Below are 26,757 nucleotides of genomic sequence, written 5' to 3'. Positions count from 1 at the left end.
GTACCAATCGTTCCGGGCCTCGGCCCGGTGGTTGGGGACCACTGATCTATGGGATGATATTTGATGATGATTAGGGATGTCCGATAATGGCTTTTTGCCGATATCTGATATTTCGATATTGTCCAACTCTTTAATTACCGATACCGATATCAACCGATACCGATATCAACCGATATATACAGTCGTGGAATTAACACATTATTATGCCTAATTCGGACAACCAGGTATGGTGAAGATAAGGTACTTTTTAAAAAAGAAAGTAAAACAATATAAAAACAGTTACATAGAAACTAGTAATTAATGAAAATTAGTAAAATTAACTGTTAAAGGTTAGTACTATTAGTGGACCAGCAGCACGCACAATCATGTGTGCTTACGGACTGTATCCCTTGCAGACTGTATTGATATATACTGATATATAATGTAGGAACCAGAATATTAATAACAGAAAGAAACAACCCTTTTGTGTGAATGGTTGTGAATGGGGGAGGGAGTTTTTTTTGGGTTGGTGCACTAATTGTAAGTGTATCTTGTATTTTTTATGTTGATTTAATAAAAAACAAAACAAAAAAAACCGATACCGATGATAAAAAATCGATACCGATAATTTCCGATAATACATTTTAACGCATTTATCGGCCGATAATCATCTCTAATGATATTTGATGACCACCTGCTGTTTTGCACGCACCAATAATCCATCAGTGTTGGCGCTTGGAACTTTTTAAATGGGGTCCCAGGGACCCCATCAAGTCATAAAAATGGGGTCCCACAGTACATTTTTGGGGTCCCACTTTTTTGTAACCGTTCTGAAAACAAATGATAAATGTATGCATTATCTTGTTATAGCTCACATTCTATATTGTGTTCTGGAAAAAGGTTGTCATTTATGCATTCATCTTGATATTAAAGAACATATATTCTTTACTTGTTTGCTGTTTGCTTGTTGAAAATGTTTCCCTTTGAAATAACTGACATAGTCCTAAGAAAATATTGCTTTATTCATTTAATGTACAGGACATGTGATTTTTCTTTGAAGGTAGTTTGTTTTTGTTTTTGTCAGTTGAAAAATGTTTTCACTGGAAATTAGTGACAGAGCCATACAAAAATGTTGGATTATTCATTTAATCAATAAATAAAATACAGTACACTGTGTTAGGTCTTGGTTCAATAGGTTGTGTAATCAGTTTCCTCGTGTATTAGTACACGCAAACTTTCATCAAATCACACCCAAAGTGTATTATCAACATTTTTTGGTTAGTTACTTACTACTTAGACTTCCCCTGGTCTTATCTATTTTGTAAATGTTTTGGTTAAAAAGAGATCATTCAACATGCTCAAAGATACACTTTTTATGCTTGAAAATGATTGCAGCATTGTTTAGGCTTGGACTGTTGATTTTTTCACTTCTCTCCTGAGAGTTTGAATTACCGTATTTTTCGGAGTATAAGTCGCACCGGAGTATAAGTCGCACCTGCCGAAAATGCATAATAAAGAAGGAAAAAAACATATATCAGTTGCACTGGAGCCCGGCCAAACTATGAGAAAAACTGTGACTTATAGTTCGAAAAATACGGTAGTCTATTTCTACTTTTTTACCTTTCCTTTCCTTTTGTTTGCCCATTGCAGAGTCTGCCTAACCCTTGGTAGTGGTAGTGTGTGGCACACACTGGTTGTATGTTACCAGTTCTCGAGGGACTCTATCCTTTTCGAACCAAAATTAAGTTTGTCATATATGGAAGCACGTTCATAACCAGGGAACCAACCATAAACCATAAAACCAAAAAAAAATAATAGAAAGGTTGTCTTGTAGTCATTCATTTGTGGCCACAAATGTGGAACTGTGGCGGATGAATCATAAATCCACACACCTGCATAACTACCATTGAGGACACCAAGGTCATGTCCTTGGTATTTTTTCTAAGTGCCAAAAAGAATATGATATGACTGACTGCAAACGTACTTTGTGTAGATAGATAGATAGTACTTTATTGATTCCTTCAGGAGAGTTCCCTCAGGAAAATTAAAATGTACAGCGCACATCGTGTGCGCTGTACAACATAATTCGGTAGATCATCATCTTTCAATATACGATTTTTGGTCATGCTCAGCCCGCTACAACTCCAACAACGTAACGCGATTAAGTCCACTTTTACTTTTAAAGATCATCCGATCATAAATGTATTGTCAACATAACATTAACATTAAATCATACTGATGTAACTAATGTTGGTTTCACCTTTATGAAATTGATGTGAAACGCTGTCGCTATAATAACGTTGTGTCAGTCAGGTGCCGCCCATCCCCCAAATGTAGAACACGTACTCTGCGTAGTGGGGGGTTGTTGTTGCGTGAAGAAGCACATTAAGGTAGGTAGGTCGTTATTGTCATTGCACAAGTACAACAAAACTTTGTTTTCAGCACAAACCCGTTCAAGATTAGACAAACAAACAGTGTACAGGGTTACAGAACAGGAACGCTGATGGGTCGCCACAAGGCGCCCCGTAAAAGATGGAAAAAAGGTAAACGCTGGGGGAGTATGAGACAATCTATACTGGGCTCCTAAGGGCCCAGTCTGGAGTGGGAAAAAAACTCCCTAGCAAAGCACATATACATATTATACACATACAACTCGAGACTTGCAACAGAGGGGAGGGAGTGGGGGCTACGGTGGCAGGCTGCAGCTCTTCAGGCGCTGCCCAGCCGTCCATCACCCTTAAGGGATTCGCGTAAAGGGCGTTGGATGGAGGGTGGGGTATGTGTGTGTGTGTAAGCCCGCCGCGTGTCTCTGTTCCGCAGCCTTGGTGTTCTTGTCAGTCAGTCCAAAGTCAACAACAACAGGTGTGTGTCCATGAGAGACAAGAAGGGAGTTTGTTGTGTGTTCGCCGCACTGTCCTTCGGAAGAGTCTCGAAGCCAGGGAAACAATCCAAGTTAGAATGTTTTGTATGAGAGTAAAAATAAAATTTGCTTTTCACTCTAAATTGTCTATGACTGGTCCTCAAATTCATCCTGCAGGGCAGACAGTAAATTGTAATTATTGAAATATTGAATGACAAGGCGCTTCATATAAAATTTTACCCCAAACTTATTCCTGGCCACATCATGCTCTGTCACTGGTTATAATATGAACACAAATTTTCAATTTCCTTTTCTGGTGGCTCTGTGGCAGGTGTCATTAGTACTCGCTTTCTAAAGAAGGTCTTAGGTTCGCAAAATTTTCATATGGTTTTTAAATGTATGTTTTAATGAGGTTAAACATGTGTAATATATACAGTACAGGCCAAACGTTTGGACACAATTTCTCATTTCAATGTGTTTTCTTAATTTTCATGACTTTTGTAGATTGTCACTGAAGGCATTAAAACTATGACACCTGTGAAGTGAAAACCCTTTCAGGTGACTACCTCTTGAAGCTCATGGAGAGAATGCCAAGAGTGTGCAAAGCAGTAATCAGAGCAAAGGGGTGGCTATTTTGAAGAAACCAGAATATAAAACCTGTTTTCAGTTATTTCACCTTTTTCCACCTGCGATGAGGTGGCGACTTGTCCAGGGTGTACCCCGCCTTTCGCCCGAATGCAGCTGAGATAGACTCCAGCACCCCCGCCACCCCGAACGGGACAAGCGTGCGTGTCAGCCTTCAATAATGAAAACAGGCGTTTAGGAAATAAAAGACAATTTGGCGAAACGCAATACTTGAGGGCACATCTTAACATGTATAATTAAAGCTTAATTAAGTAAAAATATGATATATTCGATTACTCGAATTACTAAAATATTCGATAGATGCAGCTCTAACATTATGTAGCGAGGAAAAGTGGAAAAGTTGATACAAATAATGAACTTACATGACAAATGCAAGGATGATTTGACAAAAATGTCTTAAATATTAAGCAAAGTCCTACTAAACTTGACAGAGAAACATTCTGACTTCTATCTTCTGTTGTGTTATGTGTTTCTCCTCCAGCATGATGCCTCCTGCTCAAACTGGCCCAGTCCCCTCCAGCCTTCATCCTTCCATCTTTATATCACAGCAACGTACCAAGCTCTCCTCGGTGTTTGGGGTTTGACAACCGCTCCCCTCACAACACCCGTTGGCTGGCATACCGGGGATTTGATGCGGCGCTTTGTCTACTGCAAGGTGGTGTTGACCACCTCTTTAGTTTGGGTGCTGGTGGATGTCTTCTTGCTGCTCTACTTCAGCGAGTGTAACAAATGTGACGACAGGAAGGACCGCTCGCTCCTTCCTGCCCTACGCGGTGAGTTCACACAGTCTTGCAAGGAGATTGATGGAAATTAAGTAGGCAGTGAACTCTGTCTGCCATTTGTACGCCACTTGGCCTTTTCCCTGGCTCTTTAAGATCTGACATTAACTGGGCTGCATTTCACACTGTTAAATAGCCCTCAATAGATAATAGGTTTATAGTGTTTGCATTTCAAAAATTTACTACTGTACCCAAATATAAGAAGAACCTGAATATGTTCATTGAATATTATTAATTAATTCTTATTTAGCTGCTGACAATTGTTACATGACTGCTTTGTTGCTTACCATTACCCTACATCTGGGGTGCCCACACAGACGGTATATATATATATATATATATATATATATATATATATATATATATATATATATATATATATATATATTAGTGTTGTCTCGATACCAATATTTTGGTACCGGTACCAAAAGTATTTTGGTACTTTTCTAAATAAAGGGCACCACAAAAAATTTCATTATTGGCTTTACTTTAACAAAAAATCTTACGGTACATTAAACATATGTTTATTATTGCAAAAACCTTCTCAGTGGCCTAGTGGTTAGAGTGCCCGCCCTGAGATCGGTAGGTTGTGAGTTCAAACCCCGGCCGAGTCATACCAAAGACTAAAAAAATGGGACCCATTACCTCCCTCTTGGCACTCAGCATCAAGGGTTGGAATTGGGGGTTAAATCACCAAAAATGATTCCCGGGCGCGGCCACCGCTGCTGCTCACTGCTCCCCTCACCTCCCAGGGGGTGATAAAGGGTGATGGGTCAAATGCAGAGAATAATTTCGCCACACCTCGTGTGTGTGTGTGACAATCATTGGTACTTTAACTTTAACTTTAAGTCCTTAAATAAAATAGTGAACATACTAGACAACTTGTCTTTTAGTAGTAAGTAAACAAACAAAGACTCCTAATTAGTCTGCCGACGTATGCAGTAACATATTGTGTCATTTATCATTGTATTATTTTATCACAATTATTAAGGACAAGTGGTAGAAAATGAATGAATAATCTACTTGTTAATTTACTGTTAATATCTGCTTATTTTCTGTTTCAACACGTACCCAAGAAAAAATCTTGATGTATTAAAGTTTGCTTACACAACAAGCACATTTCTTTGTTACATCCGAATCTACATGGAATTGACTGCAGATTTTTGTGCGGTGAAAAAGTCGGTAAGCAACGTTTTTTACATGAGCCCCCTGGTATGCCAGAGAATAAAAATAAGTAGCAGAAGGGATCGTGTTGCCAACATATTGACCTTGTTGCTATATTTTTGCTGATATTCAGACCCGCCTAAACATTGCTTTTTAAAAAAAGGGACCAGCAACTTTTTGAGACATGTTGAGACTCGCTACATAGCGCTTCAAATGTCGCGGCTTCAATACATTGCAGTATAAATAATGTTTTTTTTTTTTTAAAGCATATTGTTTTTGGCCTGAATTAAGTGTAAAAGTAAGTTTTATTTATTTATTATATTTAATACAGTGGAGTATGTGCCTTATTTTCTATTAGTATTATGTTGTAGCAATCAAAATATTTACAGAGAAAGCGTGACTACTATTTAAACAAAATGGAGCTAATCTTGGCGCTACGCTATCTAAAGTTGACCACCTTTTGGCAGAACAACTTTTTGATGGACTTTTCAGCGCCTGCCTCATCAATAAAACTTCTACATTTTGGTAAGCCCTTGACACGAGCGATTTCCAACAATAAAAGCTGGATGTGGCATCGAACATTTGGTGCAGCACTTCGGGTTAACTCAGACGGCTATCAGCTATCAACTCAAATGATGTGTCAGTCCTGTTCATGTTAACAAAATCAAATATTTTACCCAAAGCTTAAAGGCCTACTGAAACCCACTACTACCGACCACGCAGTCTGATAGTTTATATATCAATGATGAAATCTTAACATTGCAACACATGCCAATACGGCCGGGTTAGCTTACTAAAGTGCAATTTTAAATTTCGCGCGAAATATCCTGCTGAAAATGTCTCGGTATGATGACGTCTGCGCGTGACGTCACGGATTGTAGAGGACATTTTGGGACAGCATGGTGGCCAGCTATTAAGTCGTCTGTTTTCATCGCAAAATTCCACAGTATTCTGGACATCTGTGTTGGTGAATCTTTTGCAATTTGTTTAATGAACAATGGAGACGGCAAAGAAGAAAGCTGTAGGTGGGAAGCGGTGTATTGCGGCAGGTGTTGTGCCGGATAACGCACCCCCGCCGTAGAATGCACCCCCTGACTGTTGTGCCGGATAACACAGTCGGTGTTTCATTGTTTACATTCCCGGAAGATGACAGTCAAGCTTTACCATTGGCCTCTGGAGAACTGGGACAACAGAGACTCTTACCAGGAGGACTTTGAGTTGGATACGCAGACACGGTACCGTGAGTACGCATGCAGCTGCGGCTTCCAAACATTTGATCGCTTGCCCGTACGTGCGTGCCGCTATGTGCATGTCACGTACGTAACTTTGGGGACTTTGGGGAAATATATGTGCTGTATGAACTTTGGGGAGGTGAACGGTACTTTGGGCTGTGGGATTGAGTGTGTTGTGCAGGTGTTTGAGTTGCATTGGCGGGTTATATTGACGGGAGGGGGGAGGTCTTTGTTATGTGGGATTAATTTGTGGCATATTAAATATAAGCCTGGTTGTGTTGTGACTAATAGAGAATATATATGTCTTGTGTTTATTTACTGTTTTAGTCATTCCCAGCTGAATATCAGGTCCCACACGCCTCTCACAGCATCTTCCCTATCTGAATCGCTCCCACTGCCCTCTAGTCCTTCACTCTCACTTTCCTCATCCACAAATCTTTCATCCTCGCTCAAATTAATGGGGAAATCGTCGCTTTCTCGGTCCAAATCGCTCTCGCTGCTGGTGGCCATGATTGTAAACAATGTGCAGATGTGAGGAGCTCCACAACCTGTGACGTCACGCTACTCGTCTGCTACTTCCGGTACAGGAAAAGTTTTTTTATCAGCGACCAAAAGTTGCAAACTTTATCGTCGATGTTCTCTACTAAATCTTTTCAGCAAAAATATGGCAATATCGCGAAATGATCAAGTATGACACATAGAATGGACCTGCTATCCCCGTTTAAATAAGAAAATCGCATTTCAGTAGGCCTTTAAACACTGACGCTTATAGATCGTATTTTCTCACATGCAATAGGATTGTACTGAGATGCATAAACAGTAGTTTTCTGTAACAGGTTTCAGTCGCTTGGTTGTTTGGGCCTCTTAAGCAGTTCATCTCCTCACATGCCCTCCAGTAAGCAGTATTCTAAGCTGCTTTCTAAGCTGCTTTTAAGGTTAGACTGACGCAGAGCTGCCAGCCACTGACACTAAATATGATCCAAATGTCTCAGGCTACCATTCAGTTGTATTGCTTAGAAAATAGACCCATTAATTCATATAATATGGAACATGTACAAGGTATGTGCAAAATCATCATTTCTCACCAGGATGCTTGGTAAACGTTTATTTTCACAAGGGACTACAGCTAAAAAAGTTAAACAAGGCATGTATGTTAAGGGTAATCACTATATTGTATACCAATGACACAATAGATTACCAACAAACACAGCAATTGAATACATTTAATTATTTTTTAAACTAGGTAGAGATAACATACATATGCCTCCCTTGTTTTCCTGTAGAGTGCATTCATTTTTATATGGAAAATATCTGTTGTTTTTATTAGAGATGTCCCAATCCTGATCATGATCGGAGGCTGCTTTTTTTAACTGATCCGTACCGCAGCTATGTCGCAGTACGTGGCTTAAAATTATACTTACGTGAAACATTTCTTCAAAACAGGACGCTCAGGGAGACACAATTACGTTTCCATATTCCTTGTTACACAAATGCAAGAGTTGCATGAATTCCAGGAGGGTGTGTGTCTTGCCAGAACGCTGCCTCGAATTTGAGAGCAAACTGCAGCCACTTCTAAGATACTAATCCTCACCACCATGGTGTAAAATAAACAATTTTTTTTCCAAATACCATTATCACTGGAGGACTATAGTAAAAAGTATGGCTGTACATGACACACACACACACACACACACACACACACACACACACACACACACACACACACACACACACACACACACACACACACACACACACACACACCCACACACACACACACACACACACACACACACACACACACACACACACACACACACACACGCACACACACACACCCACACACACACCCAGCAGGACACCACAAGTAGCTAAAGTAGGGGTGATTGATCCAGATGTCAATACCGATACGATCGTTATCAGTATATAAATAATACTAAAGTGATTAGATCAATTTTTTTTTTCTTCTTGTTATTATTGTAAAAACATATATATATATATTTGTTATTGTTTACAAACTCAGGGAGTTAAGTGTCTGTATACAAGAAGGCTTTAAAGGCAAGAAACAAATTAATTACATTTAATAGGCGCCAATAGTTGTTTATGGTGCCCCATCCATTTTATTTTGTTAATAAAAATTGTCTGTAGCATTGAAAATCACAAATTTAACACATCATTTGATTTCTAACAATACTAATAAAATCTACGTGTACTAAAAATAAGCCTTATAAAAGTATGTTACTGTGTTTACTTTAGTTACTTGCTGTAAAAACATTTTCAGTTCTGTAATTTATTATTAAAGTATTGGACTAGGACTCGAAATCAGATCCGATCTGTAGCCATAAAAGTTGATCAATACATTCCTATTTTTTATCATGATAGTCTCCTTTTTAGGTTGCTTAGTTGTGATGAGATATGAAGTACTGTAAAATGAATAATAATAATAAGGTATTGTAATGAGAGAAACCACATTAAAATCATCATTTTGTGTTAACTAATTCACAGATGTATTATTTCGTATCATCTGAATGTTATATTTACTTTGACACCAACTTGGCCCTCGTCAACTGCTATTTTATATTAAGAAATATGCTGATAAATTATGTAATCTAATAGGAGATAGCATGTGAAAGTAGAAAAAGTCGATGAGTGATGCACAACAATACAGACAATTTTTTTCTTTTTTAATGGAAACACGATTAGAGAGTGTCTAGGTGATGTTGAGAGAAAGTTTGTGAAGTCAAAAAGCTGCATAAAACCTTGGCTGCAGCAGATGAATAAAGCCAGCACAGCAAACCCAGGGCTTTTTTTTCCCAAGTGAAATATTATGTTGAGTATGTGCAAAATTGCTTCACAGAATTTATAATTGCACACATGCTGCAATTACCCCGCCATAAGAGGCCAGATAAAGGGCAGGCTGACACTGAACACATTCAGAAGATTCCATTTTAGTATGACCCAACAAAGGTTATTCTGTTTATGTCCAAACTACAATTAAATTAAACTTTGATGCATTCCACCAGTAATGTGGTTTAATTCATGACCGAAATATTTGCCAGGGAGTAAAAATGTCAACAGGATAATTAGTAAGGTTGTGTTTGGCACAAAAAGGCATTTGTTAAATTCCGACACTGGTGGAATCTCTAAATATGAACGCCAGTTAATGTTGAACATTTCAAAACTTTTTGAACAGTCGCCACACAAGACCTTATCATTTATTAAGAGTGTGTTTAACCATGGGTTTTATTCATACCATTTGAATATTACCAGTGCAGTTGTACCTCAGGATAAAATGGTTATGTGGCGCAGCTCGCAACGCCAAAGACTTGTATTGCGTAACAGCGTCGCCCATTGAAATGAATTAAAATCAATTTATATGGTGCTTGCCCCCCTTAAAACAGCATTTTTAATATGTAGTGTGCCTTTTAAAAGGAAGAACGTACAAATAGAAATATTGTATCAAAACGATACAATAGAATGTATTACAAACATCGTCAGTAGTTTTATAGAGTAATGTACAGCCTTTACTTTGAAGAGCGGACTTCTACGGTATCTCCTTCCAGCTGCTTCTCTCTCAAACACACCATCAGCATCTTCATATTTTCATGGATAAATGTCCTCCTATTAGATATTATTTAAACGTCATTGGCTGGTTTTATTGACTCATTCTGCTTCAGTATGGTGCAGACGAGCAGTGATGCGCTCGAATTGCTTCGCCAAGTCGGCTACGAGTTGTTTGATGATTTGTTTTTTTTAAATCAATGAATATCATATGGTTGAAAAGTAAAGTTATATCAATCGTTGGCTATAAGCTATTGATAGCGAGTCTGACACCGGATCTTATGTGGTTGCTGTGCCGACTCGTGGTGGGCAGGCTCATAACTTACATTTATGCTCGCAACTTAAAGCATTACAATTAGCGGAGAGGCGGCTTATATCCCAAACAACTGGTAAGCTGAGTCACTGATATCCCGAGGTACCACTGTATTTAACTTGGTTTTATACACATGACCGTTAGCAACATTAAAATGTTACCTAAAACCTGGGGTGGGCATAATAATCAATAATTGATAGTTAATAATTGTGTAGATTGAGTGCAAAGCATTGATTTACTGTATATCATCATAAAGCATTTGAGGCATAACAGAGTGCACAACATGACTGCAACCGGCTGTGGCGCTGGAATCTCACGTCTGTTTAAAATATATATTTAAAAACATCTTTGTTAATTTTCTCTGTAGGTGATGAAGGAAACTGATTCAGCTGCCCATCCCTACTTGAAACATTGCTTTTCTAACTAAGGTGTTGTAATTGTGGCAGTTTGGATTCAGCAGCACGGTTAAAACATTAATTATTTTTTGGGGGGGCTGTCATGTTTAATGAAGCTGTTAACAATCGTAAACAAAGTTAATTCACTTTGTTATGATGTCCTCTGCGGCCGTGATGTAATAATGTGTGACAGTCTGTGCATCCAATAACAGTAAAGCTGTGCTTAGCTTTGGGCTACGACTCAGTGTTTATTAGTTAGTGGTTCCATGTAGTTGCTTGTGATAAACGTACAGGCTTCTTTAAACTCAAGGAGCTTACAAGTCATTGGCTGAGAAACTCTATGAGGGCTTGGTATTACCGGTACTAGAATTAGCTTGTTAGGGGGTGTCCCAATCTGATATTGCAATCAGACATTGGCTCGATATCAGCAACAAAACAAGTATTGGATGATATCGTCTTGTATGTAAAATCTCTGTTATAAGCGCCGATACAAGCAGCCCTGCAGCGCATTTGCTTATGCAAAGCTTGACAGCCAGTTAACGTCTAAATGTCCTCTAATAAGCACACATCAGCTACACAATGGCTTACTTAGCACACAAGCTAGACGTACGTAATGAATGTCCTTAATTGAACAACTGTTACGGTTGGGGGTTCACACGGTTATGCGGCGGTCGTTTCCCCCAGATGCAAACGGAACTCTGGAAGCAGCGTGCAGGTAGAAAAAAAGGATTTATTTTCATAAATCAGGCAAGAAAACAAGATCAGAAAAGCGTACCGATTGCACCTGAAGCTAGAGTAGAGCTAAGCACAGGAACAGGAACAAGAAGCTAAGATAACCAATGTCAGAACGTGGACTATGGAGTGGTTGTTTTCCCGAGATGCAAGTGAACTTGGACCGGACATGGCGTGAAGGTAGTGACATCTTTTATTTTAAACACTAACAATCTACAAAAAAAGGATACAAACAAAAGGCGCTCACAGGCGGAGATTAACTTGGCTAAGAAAACAAAAACTAGGACAAAGGCAAAACTATGGACGTGAAACTAATAAACACTTACTGTGGCATGGCATGAAGCATGAACTATAGTGGACATGAATATCATGGGTAGCAGAGGTAGTCTGGATGGTTAGGATATGTCACCAGGACGATCAAAAGACACAGACAGGCTTAAATAGCAGTGACATGATTAGTGACAGGTGTGCGAGTGCAAATGAATCAGGTGTGTGACATGAAACGTGAAACAGGTGCGTGACATGACAGGTGACAACTAATGGGTTGCTATGGTGACAAAACAAACAAAAGTGCACAAAGAGTCCAAAAACAAAACCAAACATGACTAAAACAAAACATGATCACTCAGACATGACAACCAACATGTTGCATGAAGCAAACAAAACAGCCAGACAGAGTGTGGCGAAAGGCAGGAATAAATAGCTCTCTGATTAGTGCCCGGGGGCAGGTGAGCGTCTTGAACACTAATCAGAGGCAGGTGGAAATAATCAGCAACCATGACAACCAAGAAACACAGAACACTGAAACAGAAAATCTTATTAAAGTATTTCTGATTCTGATTCTGAGAGAGTCTTAAACTAAAATAAAACAGGATCCAGGCAACGGATCATCACAACAACATTACAATCTAAAGCACAACATTTGTCAATATAAGCAAGAATCAGATAGATATAGCTGTATTTTTTTTACAGATATAAAGTCTCCAAGGCAGAAGCGTATTAGAAATGAACCAGTAACAAATGTGTCCGCCTTATTCAACTTATTGCATTATGCTCTTAATTTAATGAATTATTGTGACTACTTGGTGTCATCAAAAACAAATTAACACTCCACTTCTAAAGCATAAATCTGTCATAAGGTTTGTGTTTTTCATACCTACCATCGTTCTCTAAGTAATTTCACTTCATCAAGCTTTTTTTTTTAAATTGTACACAACAAAATAGTAAAATTATGTACTATAATTTGTGCTGATTTTGTATCAGATTTAATATCGGTATTCAAGATTCAAGATTCAAGATTGTTTATTGTCATATGCACAGTTAAACAGACAGTTTGCCGTACAATGAAAATCTTACTTTGCTGGTCCACCCTTCAACAAGTCACACGGTACTTAGCTAAAATAAAAATAGTTTTTTTTTATATACAAGGCACAGTGCGTAACATAACATTATTGCACATTCTGATTCACAGTCAACAGTATAAATATGGAGGTGACATTGGGTCACAGCAGCAGTTAAAAGTGTCATTAGTGATCAAAGGTCAAAAGTGTCTACAGTGATGGTTCACAGTTCAGGGGTGGTCATGGTAGCTGTCTTTTGTTCAAAAGTAAAAAGGGGGGGGGGGGTGTAGCTGGGGGAGCTATAATTCACAAGTTAGCATTCACAAGCCTGATGGCCTTTGGGTAGAAACTGTTTGTCAGTCTCGTAGTCCTGGCTTTCAGGCTCCTGCAATCAAGTATCAGCTAATACTTAAGGCTACAGTATCGGTATCGTATCGGAGGTGAAAAAGTTGGAATCGGGACACCCCTAATAACAAAAAGGCCCAAATCTGATGGCTTGCTGGATAGACATTTTCTGACATGGGCAAATTCCCTAGTTGTGTAATTTCACACTTAATAGCTCATAGGCACTCCAGATACCTAAATATGTGTATTATTTAAAGACCAAGTTTTCCACATTTTTGGAATGAATTATTGTTATTATAATGGATTTCTGTTGATGTCCATTGGAAAAATAGTTTCTAAATACAAACAACTCAGAAGACAACCAGCATCTGAAAAAGAACAGTGTTTAGCCTTAGAAGTTCAACTGTATTTCATGTACTGTTCAAAAAGTTACAATTAAGAAAATGCCCCAAATTAAAAAAAATTGGCCATTCTATTTGGCCAGCTCTCAAATGATGTCCATCAGTGTGGAACTTGTACACACATAATAAAGAACATCACTTGAGGTCAACAATCAGTCGACACCCATACATTTCCATTAGTTGGGGGTTGAAGGGAATCCTCTTAACCTGCGGCCATGAAGCTAATGTGAACTGCATGTCTCCCTTTCATTGCAAACACCGCCTCTGCTCTAAGAGATTATTAGAGAGAGATGGAGCGAGGGCAGCGTCATAAATCCACAGGATTTATTTACATTGGGCTAATGGTGCTGGCTCGGATGCTTTGCCGCCACTTGACTGAGAGTAGCAGTGAGCAACAAAGGAGGCCTTCGAGGGACCGTGGGATGGTTTTTGATCTCACACGCCTTGTCTATTTGCACAAGTGTCTGAATTCAAACTCTACTATGGATTAAAGTAAAATTAAAACGAGCAACCAGACAGGGTTGCATTTAATACCCTGGCAACACAAGTCTTAGTGACAGGCAAGGAGCTTAAGCGAAGTATATTGCTTTCTTTAAAGGGGAACATTATCACAATTTCAGAAGGGTTAAAACCATTAAAAATCAGTTCCCAGTGGCTTATTTTATTTTTCGAAGTTTTTTTCAAAATTTTACCCATCACGCAATATCCCTAAAAAAAGCTTCAAAGTGCCTGATTTTATCCATCGTTATATACACCCGTCCATTTTCCTGTGACGTCACACAGTGATGCCAATACAAACAAACATGGCGGATAGAACAGCAAGGTATAGCGGATTCAGACTTGGATTTCAGCGGCTTAAGCTATTCAACAGATTACGCATGTATTGAAACGGATGGTTGTAGTGTGGAGGCAGGTAGCGAAAACGAAATTGAAGAAGAAACTGAAGCTATTGAGCCATATCGGTTTGAACCGTATGCAAGCGAAACTGACGAAAACGACACGACAGCCAGTGACACGGGAGAAAGCGAGGACGAATTCGGCGATCGCCTTCTAACCAACGATTGGTATGTGTTTGTTTGGCATTAAAGGAAACTAACAACTATGAACGAGGTTTACAGCATATTAAATACATTTGGCAACAACATGCACTTTGAGAGTGCAGACAGCCCATTTCAGGCGCGCTAAGAACATATATTTTTCCACGATTTCAGCACTCAGGTTAACCATACCTAAATAGACACAAAATACTGCATTACACAAGACTACCCGAATGTACTCGAATGATTGAAAAAAATAAATGTTTTTAAGCTAAATTATTGCTAAACACAGTTTATGTATAATAATTTACGTAAAACCGCGAGTAATGAATAAAGTTTTCATCAATTAATAAATTCTGTAGACATACCCTCATCCGCTCTCTTTTCCTGAAAGCTGATGTGTCCAGTTTTGGAGTTGATGTCAGCATCTGCTTTGAGTGTCGCAGGATATCCACACATTCTTGCCATCTCTGTCGTAGCATAGCTTTCGTCGGTAAAGTGTGCGGAACAAACGACTGACCATTTCGTCGGCTTTCCCCACAGCCTCGTATTTTGAACAAATTTCGTCCAATTTCTTGCCACTTTCGCATCTTTGGGCCACTGGTGCAACTTGAATCCGTCCCTGTTCGTGTTGTTACACCCTCCGACAACACACCGATGAAAGTGAGAAAATGGCGGATTGCTTCCCGATGTGACGTCACGTTGTGACGTCATCGCTCCGAGAGCGAATAATAGAAAGGCGTTTAATTCGCCAAAATTCACCCATTTAGAGTTCGGAAATCGGTTAAAAAAATATATGGTCTTTTTTATGCAACATCAAGGTATATATTGACGCTTACATAGATCTGGTGATAATGTTCCCCTTTAAAAGGAGCATGACATGTTCACATTTTGTGATGAGTGAAACCTTTACCCCTACCATGAATTGATTAACATGGACCCCGACTTAAACAAGTTGTAAAACTTATTGGGGTGTTACCATTTAGTGGTCAATTGTACGGAATATGTACTGTACTGTGCAATCTACTAATAAAAGTTTCAATCAATCAATCACAAACCCAGCTTTTAATAGCGCGAGACCAGGTGTGTCCAAACTGCAGCCCGCAATTTCTTGTTAATGAGATATATTATTAGATATTATACTATTTTGCTTCATCACCTATAACTCAAATGTGAGATTCGGATGTTTTTTTTTTGTTTGCTCTTTTATTATTTTTTCTGAATCTTTTAAAACTTTTTTTGTACTGTAATTGTGTTTTACAACATGCTGCGCACCGTTTAAAAATGAGCTTGGGACTGCCAATAGCCCCCGAGCCGCACTTTGGACACCCCTGGCTTAGCATATGTTGACCTACATTGAATTTGTTTTTGCATTTTCAATGTGCAAAATATATTAAAGTGGCCTCTGCATCCTTTATTTTTCAGGATAATATCTCATTTTCTTTATGAACAATATACATATATATATATATATATATATATATATATATATATATATATATATATATATATATATATATATATATATATATATATATACTGTATATATATATATACACATTTACACACGGTGCAGCGTCTGCAGTCATGCATACCTTGTATCAGTCTGTGGTGGTGAAGAAGGAGCTAAGCCGAAAAGCAAAGCTCTCAAGTGGCGGGGCTCCCCCTTAGAGATAGGGTGAAAACTCTGTCATTTGGTGGGAGCTCAGAGTAAAGTCTCTGCTCCTAAAAAAATCGAGAGGAGCAGATGAGGTGGTTCAGGCATCTGGTCAGAATGCCCCCCCAAACGCGTCCGACCGATCGGAGACCATTAGGAAAACCCAGGACACATTGGAGAGACTATGTCTCCAAGCTGGTCTGGAAATGCCTCGGGATCCCCGGGGAAGTCTGGGCTTCTCTGCTTAGGCTGCTGCCCCCGTGACCTGACTTCGAATAAGCGGAATAATATATATATATATATATATATCCATCCATTTTCTACCGCTTATTCCCTTCGGGGTCGCGGAGGGCGCTGGAGCCTATCTCAGCTACAATCGGGCGGAAGGCGGGGTACACCCTAGACAAGTCGCCACCTCATCGCAGGGCCAACACAGATAGACAGACAACATTCACACTCACATTCACACACTAGGGTCAATTTTAGTGTTGCCAATCAACCTATCCCCAGGTGCATGTTTTTGTAGGTGGGAGGAAGCCGGAGTACCCGGAGGGAACCCACGCAGTCACGGGGAGAACATGCAAACTCCACACAGAAAGATCCCGAGGCCGGGATTGAACTCACTACTACTCAGGACCTTCGTATTGTGAGGCAGACGCACTAACCCCTCTGCCACCGTGCTGCCCTATATATGTATATATATATATATATATATATATATATATATATATATTAGGGCTATGAATCTTTGGGTGTCCCACGATTCGATTCAATATCAATTCTTGTGGTCACGATTCGATTCAAAATCGATTTTTTTTCAATTCAACACAATTCTCGATTCAAAAACGATTTTTTCCCGATTCAAAACGATTCTCTATTCATTCAATACATATGATTTCAGCAGTATCTACCCCAGTCTGCTGACATGCACGCAAAGTAGTAGATTTTTGTAAAAAGCTTTTATAATTGTAAAGGACAATGTTTTATCAACTGATTGCAATAATGTACATTTGTTTTAACTATTAAATGAACCAAAAATATGACTTATTTTATCTTTGTGAAAATATTGGACACAGTGTGTTGTCAAGCTTATGAGATGCGATGCAAGTGTAAGCCACTGTGACACTATTGTTAATTTTTTTTATTTTTATAAATGTGTAATGATAATGTCAATGAGGGATTTTTAATTACTGCTATGATGAAATTGTAACTAATATTGATACTGTTGTTGATAATATTCATTTTTGTTTCACTACTTTTGGATTGTTCTGTGTCGTGTTTGTGTCTCCTCTCAATTGCTCTGTTTATTGCAGTTCTGAGTGTTGCTGGGTCGGGTTTGGTTTTGGAATTGGATTGCATTGTTATGGTATTGCTGTGTATTGTTTTGTTGGATTGATTAATTTAAATAAAAAAAATAAATAAAAAAATAAGTAAAAAAATTAAAATCGATTTTTAAAAAATGAGAATCGATTCTGAATCGTACAACGTGAGAATCGCGATTCAAATTCGAATCGATTTTTTCCCATACCCCTAATATACCGGTATATGTATGTATGCTTATACCCATGTATATATGTATATATTTATATTTATGTGTATATGTATATATTTATTGTAGGATCAACTTATAATAAACATAACTAGTGCAGTTTAACACTACATTCATTTACCAGTTATCTCAAGTGTCAATTACCGAGTAATATTGTCCTTGTAAAGGCAGACTTTTCCATACAGTTCTTGTTTTTGATCTTATCTGATTGTACTGGTGTATCAGTAATGTTGTCTGAAAATTGATCAGTTTGTTATGTTGGGTTTCAGCTGTGATATCCCGTAGCCACGGGGGTCCCGGTGAGATGGGCAAGGCAGTGAACATCCCCAAGGAAGATCACGAGAAGATGAAGGAGCTCTTTAAGATAAACCAGTTCAATCTCATGGCCAGCGATATGATTGCACTCAACAGGAGTTTACCGGATGTCAGGTTGGATGGGTGCGTGACATGTTTATTGCTTCTTCATCTATTAATAATGCACATGAAATAATGTGTTGGTATATGCTGCATCTTAAGTAAATACTTTGCATCAAGATCACATTAGGTTATCTTATACATGCTGTATGAATCGATCTCCGAAATTGCTTTCAATTTTGTCTTGATGCAAGTCAGTGTGTTAATTTGATCTTTGCATAGTCCCTGTGAAGTAATATATCAAAGAAAAACATCAAACACATTCATGAAGTGTGTTGACACACACGGACAAGCTGCAATATGACCTTTCACCTTGGATAATTATCATTTATGATAATGATGATCATTTATTTGTGCTGTTCAAAGGACAGCAGTCGAAGCAGATGTCCCTGTTTTCTATCCTACAGTAGTTCACAGAGGCTTGAGGAAAAATAAAGTAAATCTTTTTTCTTTTTTAAACCTGTAACTAAGTTCATTTTCAACCATCCAACCATCCATCTTCTTCGGCTTAAAGACAAAATGTATGAATTTTTAATCCTACAGTGGGCATGTAAATGGTCTAGGGGGAGCAGAAAACTCAAATTTGTTAGAGGAAAATCTGTTTCGGTAGAGCTGGGCGATATGGCCGAAAACTGTATCACAATATACATTTTTTATATTGATCAATATCTATAATTATTGATACTTTCTATGACGTATTTAAACTGGCCAATAAATACAGTAAAACCATTTCCAACTTACCATGGGTGCTATTTATCAGTGGAGCGGGTGTCTGGTAGCCTGGTAGGATAAGTGCGGCTAAGGTAATAAAATGATTAAAATATATTTGAAGGTAGTTGCAGATTTGAGACAGTAGATGGCAGTAGTGTATAAGCTATTGAACACTACACAGACTAGTTTGAGAAGCTACTCATTAAACAGACACATCGGAAGTGTCAGGATGTTGCCGCACCGTCTGCATGAAAACCAACAAAACGAAAGACAAGTTTCTATTATTTAGTTGATTTATCAAGATCTTACAGTTTCTCTTCTCACTCCATGCAGTGAATCCACAGCAAGACAGAAAGACGGTGCAACCACACTAGTGTTATAAGAGTAGCATATGTGTGTGCTCCTTTAAGAATGGAAGTGTGTACTGTTGGGTAAGGGACGTGGAAGAGTGATGACAGCAAGCGGTAGTGGCAACTGCGAATGTGTTCGATTGTATCCTGCAGAAATAAAAATAAAGCGACCAAATTGTCACGAGTCGGCGGCTTCGTCATTCCGACCGGAAAATGGAGCTTAGCAGACCCATTGTCGGATAAAGTGAAGGGTGTTACCGCCGACGAAATCATTGGTCATGGAGGGAACGTCTCCGCTGCGCTCCTCGACTACAATCTGCGACTAGGAGCCGAACAGTAGGAAAGGTGTAACACTCGGTAGTTGCTACTGTCACATGATTGGCTGTTAGCGTGTCCCTCACATTGTTCAGAGACACTTCCTGTTTCCTGTTTGCTGGTGTCCTAAAGCGCGAGTGACTTCATGAAACGAATCTTGCTTCATAATTTCTGGTTTATTCCGACAAAAAAATAATAATTTTTATCAAACGCATTTTATATTGATATCGAGTATGTGTCTATCGGGATATATATTGATATTACTGTTGTCCCGATACCAATATTTTGGTACCCGTACCAAAATTATTTCGATACTTTTCGGTACTTTTGTAAATAGGGAGACCACAAAAAATTGCATTATTGGCTTTATTTGAACTAAAAATCTTACGGTACATTAAACACATGTTTCTTATTGCAGTTAAGTCCTTAAATAAAATAGTGAACATACAAGACAACTTGTCTTTTATTAGTAAGTAAGCAAACAAAGGCTCCTAATTTAGCTGCTGACGTATGCAGTAACATATTGTGTCATTTTCCATTCTATTATTTTGTCAAAATTATTAAGGACAAGTGGTAAAAAATTAATTATTAATCTACTTGTTCATTTACTGTTAATATCTGCTTACTTTCTCTTTTAAAATGTTCTATCTACACTTCTGTTAAAATGTAATAATCACTTATTCTTCTGTTGTTTGGATACTTTAAATTTAAGTAAATCCAAATTCAAATTTGGGAATCAATCCGATACCAAGTCGTTACAGAATCATACATTGGTCATATTCAAAGTCCTCATGTCTCAAGGGACATATTTCCTGAGGTTATAAACATAATATACATTTAAAAAAAAACGAAAGAAGATTTCGGATGCCAAAAAATATCGACGTAATCATAGTAGTATCGACTAGATACGCTACTGTACTTGGTATCATTTCAGTGGATGTTAGATGTGGATCCACCATTGGGGTTTGTTTACATTTTAACGCCGGTGAGCTACGGTGTGTAGTGAAGCATGTTCAGCTATTCCTCGTCCTGCAGGGATGATACTTGTAAGAAACTTAATTTAAAAGTAACTAAAACACTGCCGACTGGGGCTGGACTTTAGCCACTAGTTAGCTAGCCTTGTCTTAAAGCACATCTTCCGGTGGACGTTTCAGTGTTAAAACTTCACCGATATCGTTAGTTTTTAAGCCAAAATGAAGTCCGTTCTCCCTTTTCTGTCTACACACTGTCTGCTGGTTAGAACTCCGTGTGTGTGCACTGCCGAACATGCTCCTCTGCTTGTAAACCAGCAATGGCACGACGTGACGACGACTGGGAGGGATGGCGGACCTGTACTTTTCAGAGGCGGTATAGTACCGAATATGATTCATTAGTATCGCGGTACTATACTAATACTGGTATACCGTACAAACCTAATTGATATCGTATTATTGGCTCAGCCCAAGGCAAAATTATGTTCTCTTAAGGGAGGCTCACTGTGCCACATTTGGAAATATGGATCTCACAACCCATCCTTTCATTACTCGTCAACAATACCTAGATACTTCACTCCACCACATGAGGCAGGACTTGTGTCTCCATGCTCTTTTAGTTTGTAAGTTCTGAACAAGTCCTCGATATCTTAGGGAGTTCCCCGAGTTAACTTCATTTGGAGGTCTGTGCGGCACTCCCACCTGGCTCTTTCCTCTCACTTGAGGGAGTGTTCAGGCTCCACCTGATTGACGTGAACGTGCAAAACCAAGGAGGAAGGGCTAAAGCAACGGGGAAGGGAAAGTATTCAAATTGATCCTTAGATATAGTGTGTGTCACTGCTGATGCTGTACAGATCCATCTATTGATCTCAAGAGCCATCCGTTCCTCACTTGTCGACCCCAAGGTACTTCAACTACAGGACAGTCCATCGGGTACAATCCACTTTTTTTCTGATTGAGAAACCTTTGATCCGGATATGTTGATTTTCAATCCAGCATCTTCAAGCTACAGTGTTACCTCAACACCCGAGTACCTCAAATTACAAGTATTTTAAGATGCAAGCTTTGTCGGCTTTTTTTATGCTTTATCTTGGCAGCATTATTCAAGTAACAAGCCTCCATGCCGCTAGAGGCGTAGTAAATGTCAAATAAAGGCTGTCAATCCGCACCAAATCATCTGGTTTTTCTCACTAGCATTAATTTACACTTACAGATCGACATATTTTTTTCCATAATTAGGTATTATAAAATTGAGTGTGAAGGACAGTGCTTCGATTAAAAAGCACATGATGATCCAGGGTTTGCAATATATTTATCATAGTCTATTTATTTAAAGTAATTAGTATTAAAGTATTTAAGTCTAAGTCTAACCTGATTATCCACATTTTGAAAACAATCCTCACGCTAACAAATTGGATACCCTCTTTACTTTGGCTGCATCTGTTTAAAACTAAAAAAAACTTGTAAGATGATGAACAGAACCGGTGACATAGGGTTGACATAGGGACTAGGCACATTCCAACGTCTACCGACAGCAATTCAAGCTAAGTTCTTGCCCTGGCTTTGAAGTAGTCGCCAGTCAATCACAGTGCACGCATCGGCAAACAACCATTCATCCACACCTATGCAAAATTTTGAGTCCCTAACAACTTAATTCAAAATCTCTGAAAAGAGGCTGTTCTAGATACTGTTCAGATATCTCAGCAAAGCAACAGGCTGGCTTTCTTTTGTAAGGATTCGTATCCTAATTCTTAACAATGGAAGGAGCTATTTGGGTCAAATGTAAGCTCATTCATCTCCTACTGCTGGTATACTCGTTTGGTCACATGATCATTGTGCAATTCATGTCGAATTATTGCAATAGACCTTCCCCACAGCAGCGCTTTGATTCAGTTTATTATGCAGTGTCTGTCTAATTGTGAGAAATAAACTAGACACTTGTATACCACATTGTATCGCTCTTAGGGTCTGTACCAATGAACTGTAAACCCTGTCATTTATAATTATAATACAAATAACTTTGCGGACAGTGCAAAAGACGTCTATCGTTTCTACTGTATGAATATTGCAACAGCCTTGTCATTTTTTTAAGCACCTGTGTGCCGGACATTTTCCACAGCTTTGTGGAATTTCTAAAACGCTGGCAATAACGTTTTTATGCTGGAGGGCAACCTTCTGGCCTAGTTGTGTCAGTCAGTCTTGTCACTCTGAATAGATAGGACTAAAGTAGCAATGCTGTCTGTTCCAGTGGCATCATTCACTAGCTTTCACTCCCATTGTCATTCTGTATTCAGAATCATTCACCAAGGTGCCGGTTTGTGTTCATCTCAATTGTCACCACTGATGGGCATCTTATCAACTATCCAAGAACATGTTGGTACTGATGTCAATACTAGTTTTTCATTCTTCTCTTTCTTTATGAAGCATATTTACAGAAATCTCAAGTGATGCTTGTTGGGTTACTAAGAGAATGTCCAACCTTTAAAACTAAATTTCCAATTGAGTTCTGTTAAATCAATCAATTAAACTAGATTTTTAAAGTCCTTTACATCAGCAAGAGCTAAACCAAAGTGATGGACAACAGTGCAAGAAAGAAACTTCATAAAACAAAAGCACATAATAATCAAAATAAGAAAATACAAACAATAGAACATTAAGTAAAAAATCACTGTAATCATAGGAACCAAATGCAGCTTTGAATTAGTTTAGTTTTAAACAAATCCAAATTTAAGATGGTCCAGAGTCTAGCACCAGCTTTCGGCCCATTGTTTGTATTTGAGCTTAGAAACCTCAAGTTGCTGTTGGTTGGCAGTCCGTAGAGCTCGATGGTTGTTTAATAGCTCACACTAATAGGATGGAGCAGTACCATGAACTGCCCTAAAAACAAACATCTAACATTTGAAATTAACTCCAAAACGAACTGAAAGCCAGTGCAGAGAGCACAGAACTGGAGTGATTTGGCTCTGTCGACGAGTCTTAAGAGTATCTCAAACTCATAAGACCTTTATTACTTTCAAAAGAACTTTTCAACATTCTTAACAGCCATACAAGTGTAAAAGGAGGTCAACTACCCGTGGTGTAAAAAGCTTGAACTAAAACAGAAAGTCTTAATGACATTAACAAATAAAAAACGTGCAAAAAGACTCCTTGCATTGCATGTGCATTTAGTTATTTATTGGAATGCATTAAAAACCCAGAGGTTGTCATTTCAAATACATGGGCATGTTGTGCATTAAATCAGGGGTTGTCAAAATGTGGCACAAGTGAACCGCCCTCATGAGAACATAATACAATTGGGGCCTCACCTACTTCTTGAAAAACTCATTTTCTTGGGCATATTTTTTAGTTTTCTGCTGACCCTAGACTCTCACCATAAGAATTAAAAAGTCTATTCATTCAGCCTTCGACATAACTGAATTGGCCACGGAGGCTTCAAAAACGTTTTTCTATATTTCTATCAAACTGCTATGTCTGAGGTCTTGCCACATCCCAAAGCATTACTTTGTTATTATTATTTTGTTTTGCAGTTGAAGTCAATTTTTTAAAAAGCAGAGTGTCAGAGTATGTTGGTGACGAACCCCAAGATGCAGAGATTGCAGGCTTTGCCCAGGAAAACATGATTTAATTTAACACTATAGCAAAAAAACAAACAAAAGGGTACAAACAAAAGGCGCGCACAAGACGGAGAACAAACTTGGCTATGAACTAAAATAGCACAAAGGCTAACTGTCGACAAGAAACAAAAACACTTACTGTGACACGAAGGAACTATGACATGAGCAGAGTGAACAAAAGTAGACAGAGCTACAACGACACGTATTATGACAGGTAGTAGTGACAATAATCCAGCACTGACTGGAGAGGAAGGCAGGTTCAAATAGCAGCTGGCTGATTGACACCAGGTGTGGCAAGGTGCCAATCAGCCACAGCTGAGGGGACAAAGCACTCAGGGAGATAATCAGGAAATAACCAAAATAAGAGCGCTGACAGGAAACAAAGACAGGAAAAACCAAAACCTAACTGAACTGTCAGTGACAAACCTGACACAGAGAACTCCATCCATCCATCCATCCATTTCTACCGCTTTTTCCCTTTGGGGTCGCGGGGGGCGCTGGAGCCTATCTCAGCTACAATCGGGCGGAAGGCGGGGTACACCCTGGACAAGTCGCCACCTCATCGCAGGGCCAACACAGATAGACAGACAACATTCACACTCACATTCACACACTAGGGCCAATTTAGTGTTGCCAATCAACCTATCCCCAGGTGCATGTTTTTGGAGGTGGGAGGAAGCCGAAGTACCCAGAGGGAACCCACGCAGTCACGGGGAGAACATGCAAACTCCACACAGAAAGATCCCGAGCCCGGGATTGAACCCAAGACTACTCAGGACCTCTGTATTGTGAGGCAGACGCACTAACCCCTCTTCCACCGTGCTGCCCACACAGAGAACTCCAATTTAAAAAACAAAAAAAACAAAACAAAAAAAAACAAAACAAAAAAACACAGAGAACTCCAATTTTTAAAGAAGATGACTGTGTAATAACATGTACGCCTAACACACAGAATTACCCAGCACATTTGAACGCCTGATCATGTCAGCAGTGAATGCCAGCAACCTACTATAATAGCGAGGGAGCACACAATATAGGGGCAAAACTAATATGGAGTTGTACATCATTCTGTGTGAGTTATTTGAATAAATAAACTGCCCACGCATACATAATAAAGATGATTAAAGGATTCCCTGGCTGGAATCAGTTTATAGTGTCCCGACTCTAAAGAACCACTATCCATTCTTCACAGATAGTCCACAGTGCGTGGGACTCTTTGTTTGGGCTCCCATTCAACGGATAATACGTGGGCAAACGGATGATAACCGAGACATATTTTTGGCAATCATTTTAATCAATAACAGAATTATACAAAAACTGGGACATGCAAAAACTGAGGTACTTTTGTATTCTCCTCTGTTGTATGAGCATTTGATACTCATGTACTAATCGCTGGCTTTGTCTTTTTGTCTGATTAGCTGTAAGACCAAGGTATACCCTGACAACTTGCCAAACACCAGCATAGTCATCGTGTTCCACAATGAGGCATGGAGCACATTGCTGCGGACAGTCCATAGTGTCATCACCCGCTCTCCTAGGCACTTGCTTGTGGAAATTCTACTGGTGGATGACTTCAGTGAGAGAGGTTGGTGAATGACCCTGTACTCAACCATGTCCAATAAGTGACCAAGCCCAGATAACAAGACAGAGAACACTTAATCAATTAAGGGTTTTACTCTAATGGTATTATTCTCTCCAGCATGGCAGTATTTACTCTTGGACATATACAGTACTGTACTGTAACTGCGTTGTTAAATGTATAATTTCATGCAAAATGTATGTTTTAACAGTAATATGTTTCCTAGGAGCTTGTTTTGAACACCAAACAGGAGAACTATTGATCATTTATCCCATTTAATTTGTTGGTCCACTTCTGAGAGAAGAGGTGCTTAGACCAGAGGTCTTTAACGTTTCTCAAAACAAAGGACCGCCAAACTGACGGACAGACGGAGCTTCGAACCCTCTACTTATATATCTAATTTAAAATTGGGTTTTAGTATGAAATTAAAACTCTCCTAAAATACCTTAATATTGTGCAGTAATATGTTCAATTAATTTAGCGTTGTGCGTGTAACGCTTGCATGGGCTAGGCGGGTTAAAAGTATAAACCGTGTAACAGAAGATGGTTCGTCTAGGAGCCTGAGGTATGAAAGATGACGACAACTAGTTATCTTGGTTTCGACTGCATTAAATGTATTGACACAAGAATATAAATGACACAATAGAAAAAAATAAAAATAATGCCCAAAACAAAAATACAAGATGCAGTCCTTCTGCCTTCTCGGAACCAGTTCACAGTTCAGTTCAAAAGGTACGCAAACGCTTTTGCGTCAGTCCAAAAGTTCAGTTCAAAAACAAAAGTAATCCAAAAGGTTCGCGGAGGAGGAGAAAAA

General features: G+C 38.9%; 1 protein-coding gene across 7 annotated transcripts in view; it reads left to right on the top strand.

Annotated features, from left to right (window-relative positions):
• galnt13 (polypeptide N-acetylgalactosaminyltransferase 13) overlaps nucleotides 1-26,757 on the top strand; it is a 151,294-nt gene that overhangs the window by 3,140 nt on the left and 121,397 nt on the right. For all 7 annotated transcript variants that reach the window (XR_009816491.1, XM_061971532.2, XM_061971531.1 and 4 more), the window contains exons 2-4: nucleotides 3,966-4,257; nucleotides 18,259-18,427; nucleotides 25,783-25,949. Coding sequence is in view for 6 of the 7 variants with exons in the window: in XM_061971532.2 (XP_061827516.1) it covers nucleotides 4,116-4,257; nucleotides 18,259-18,427; nucleotides 25,783-25,949 (478 nt within the window). In the remaining variant the exon portion in view is untranslated. The remainder of the gene's footprint in view (nucleotides 1-3,965; nucleotides 4,258-18,258; nucleotides 18,428-25,782; nucleotides 25,950-26,757) is intronic.

This window comes from Nerophis lumbriciformis, linkage group LG13, assembly GCF_033978685.3.
Source record: "Nerophis lumbriciformis linkage group LG13, RoL_Nlum_v2.1, whole genome shotgun sequence".
NCBI classification, from domain to species: Eukaryota; Metazoa; Chordata; class Actinopteri; order Syngnathiformes; family Syngnathidae; genus Nerophis; species Nerophis lumbriciformis.
This window is presented reverse-complemented; position numbering and strand designations above follow the sequence as displayed.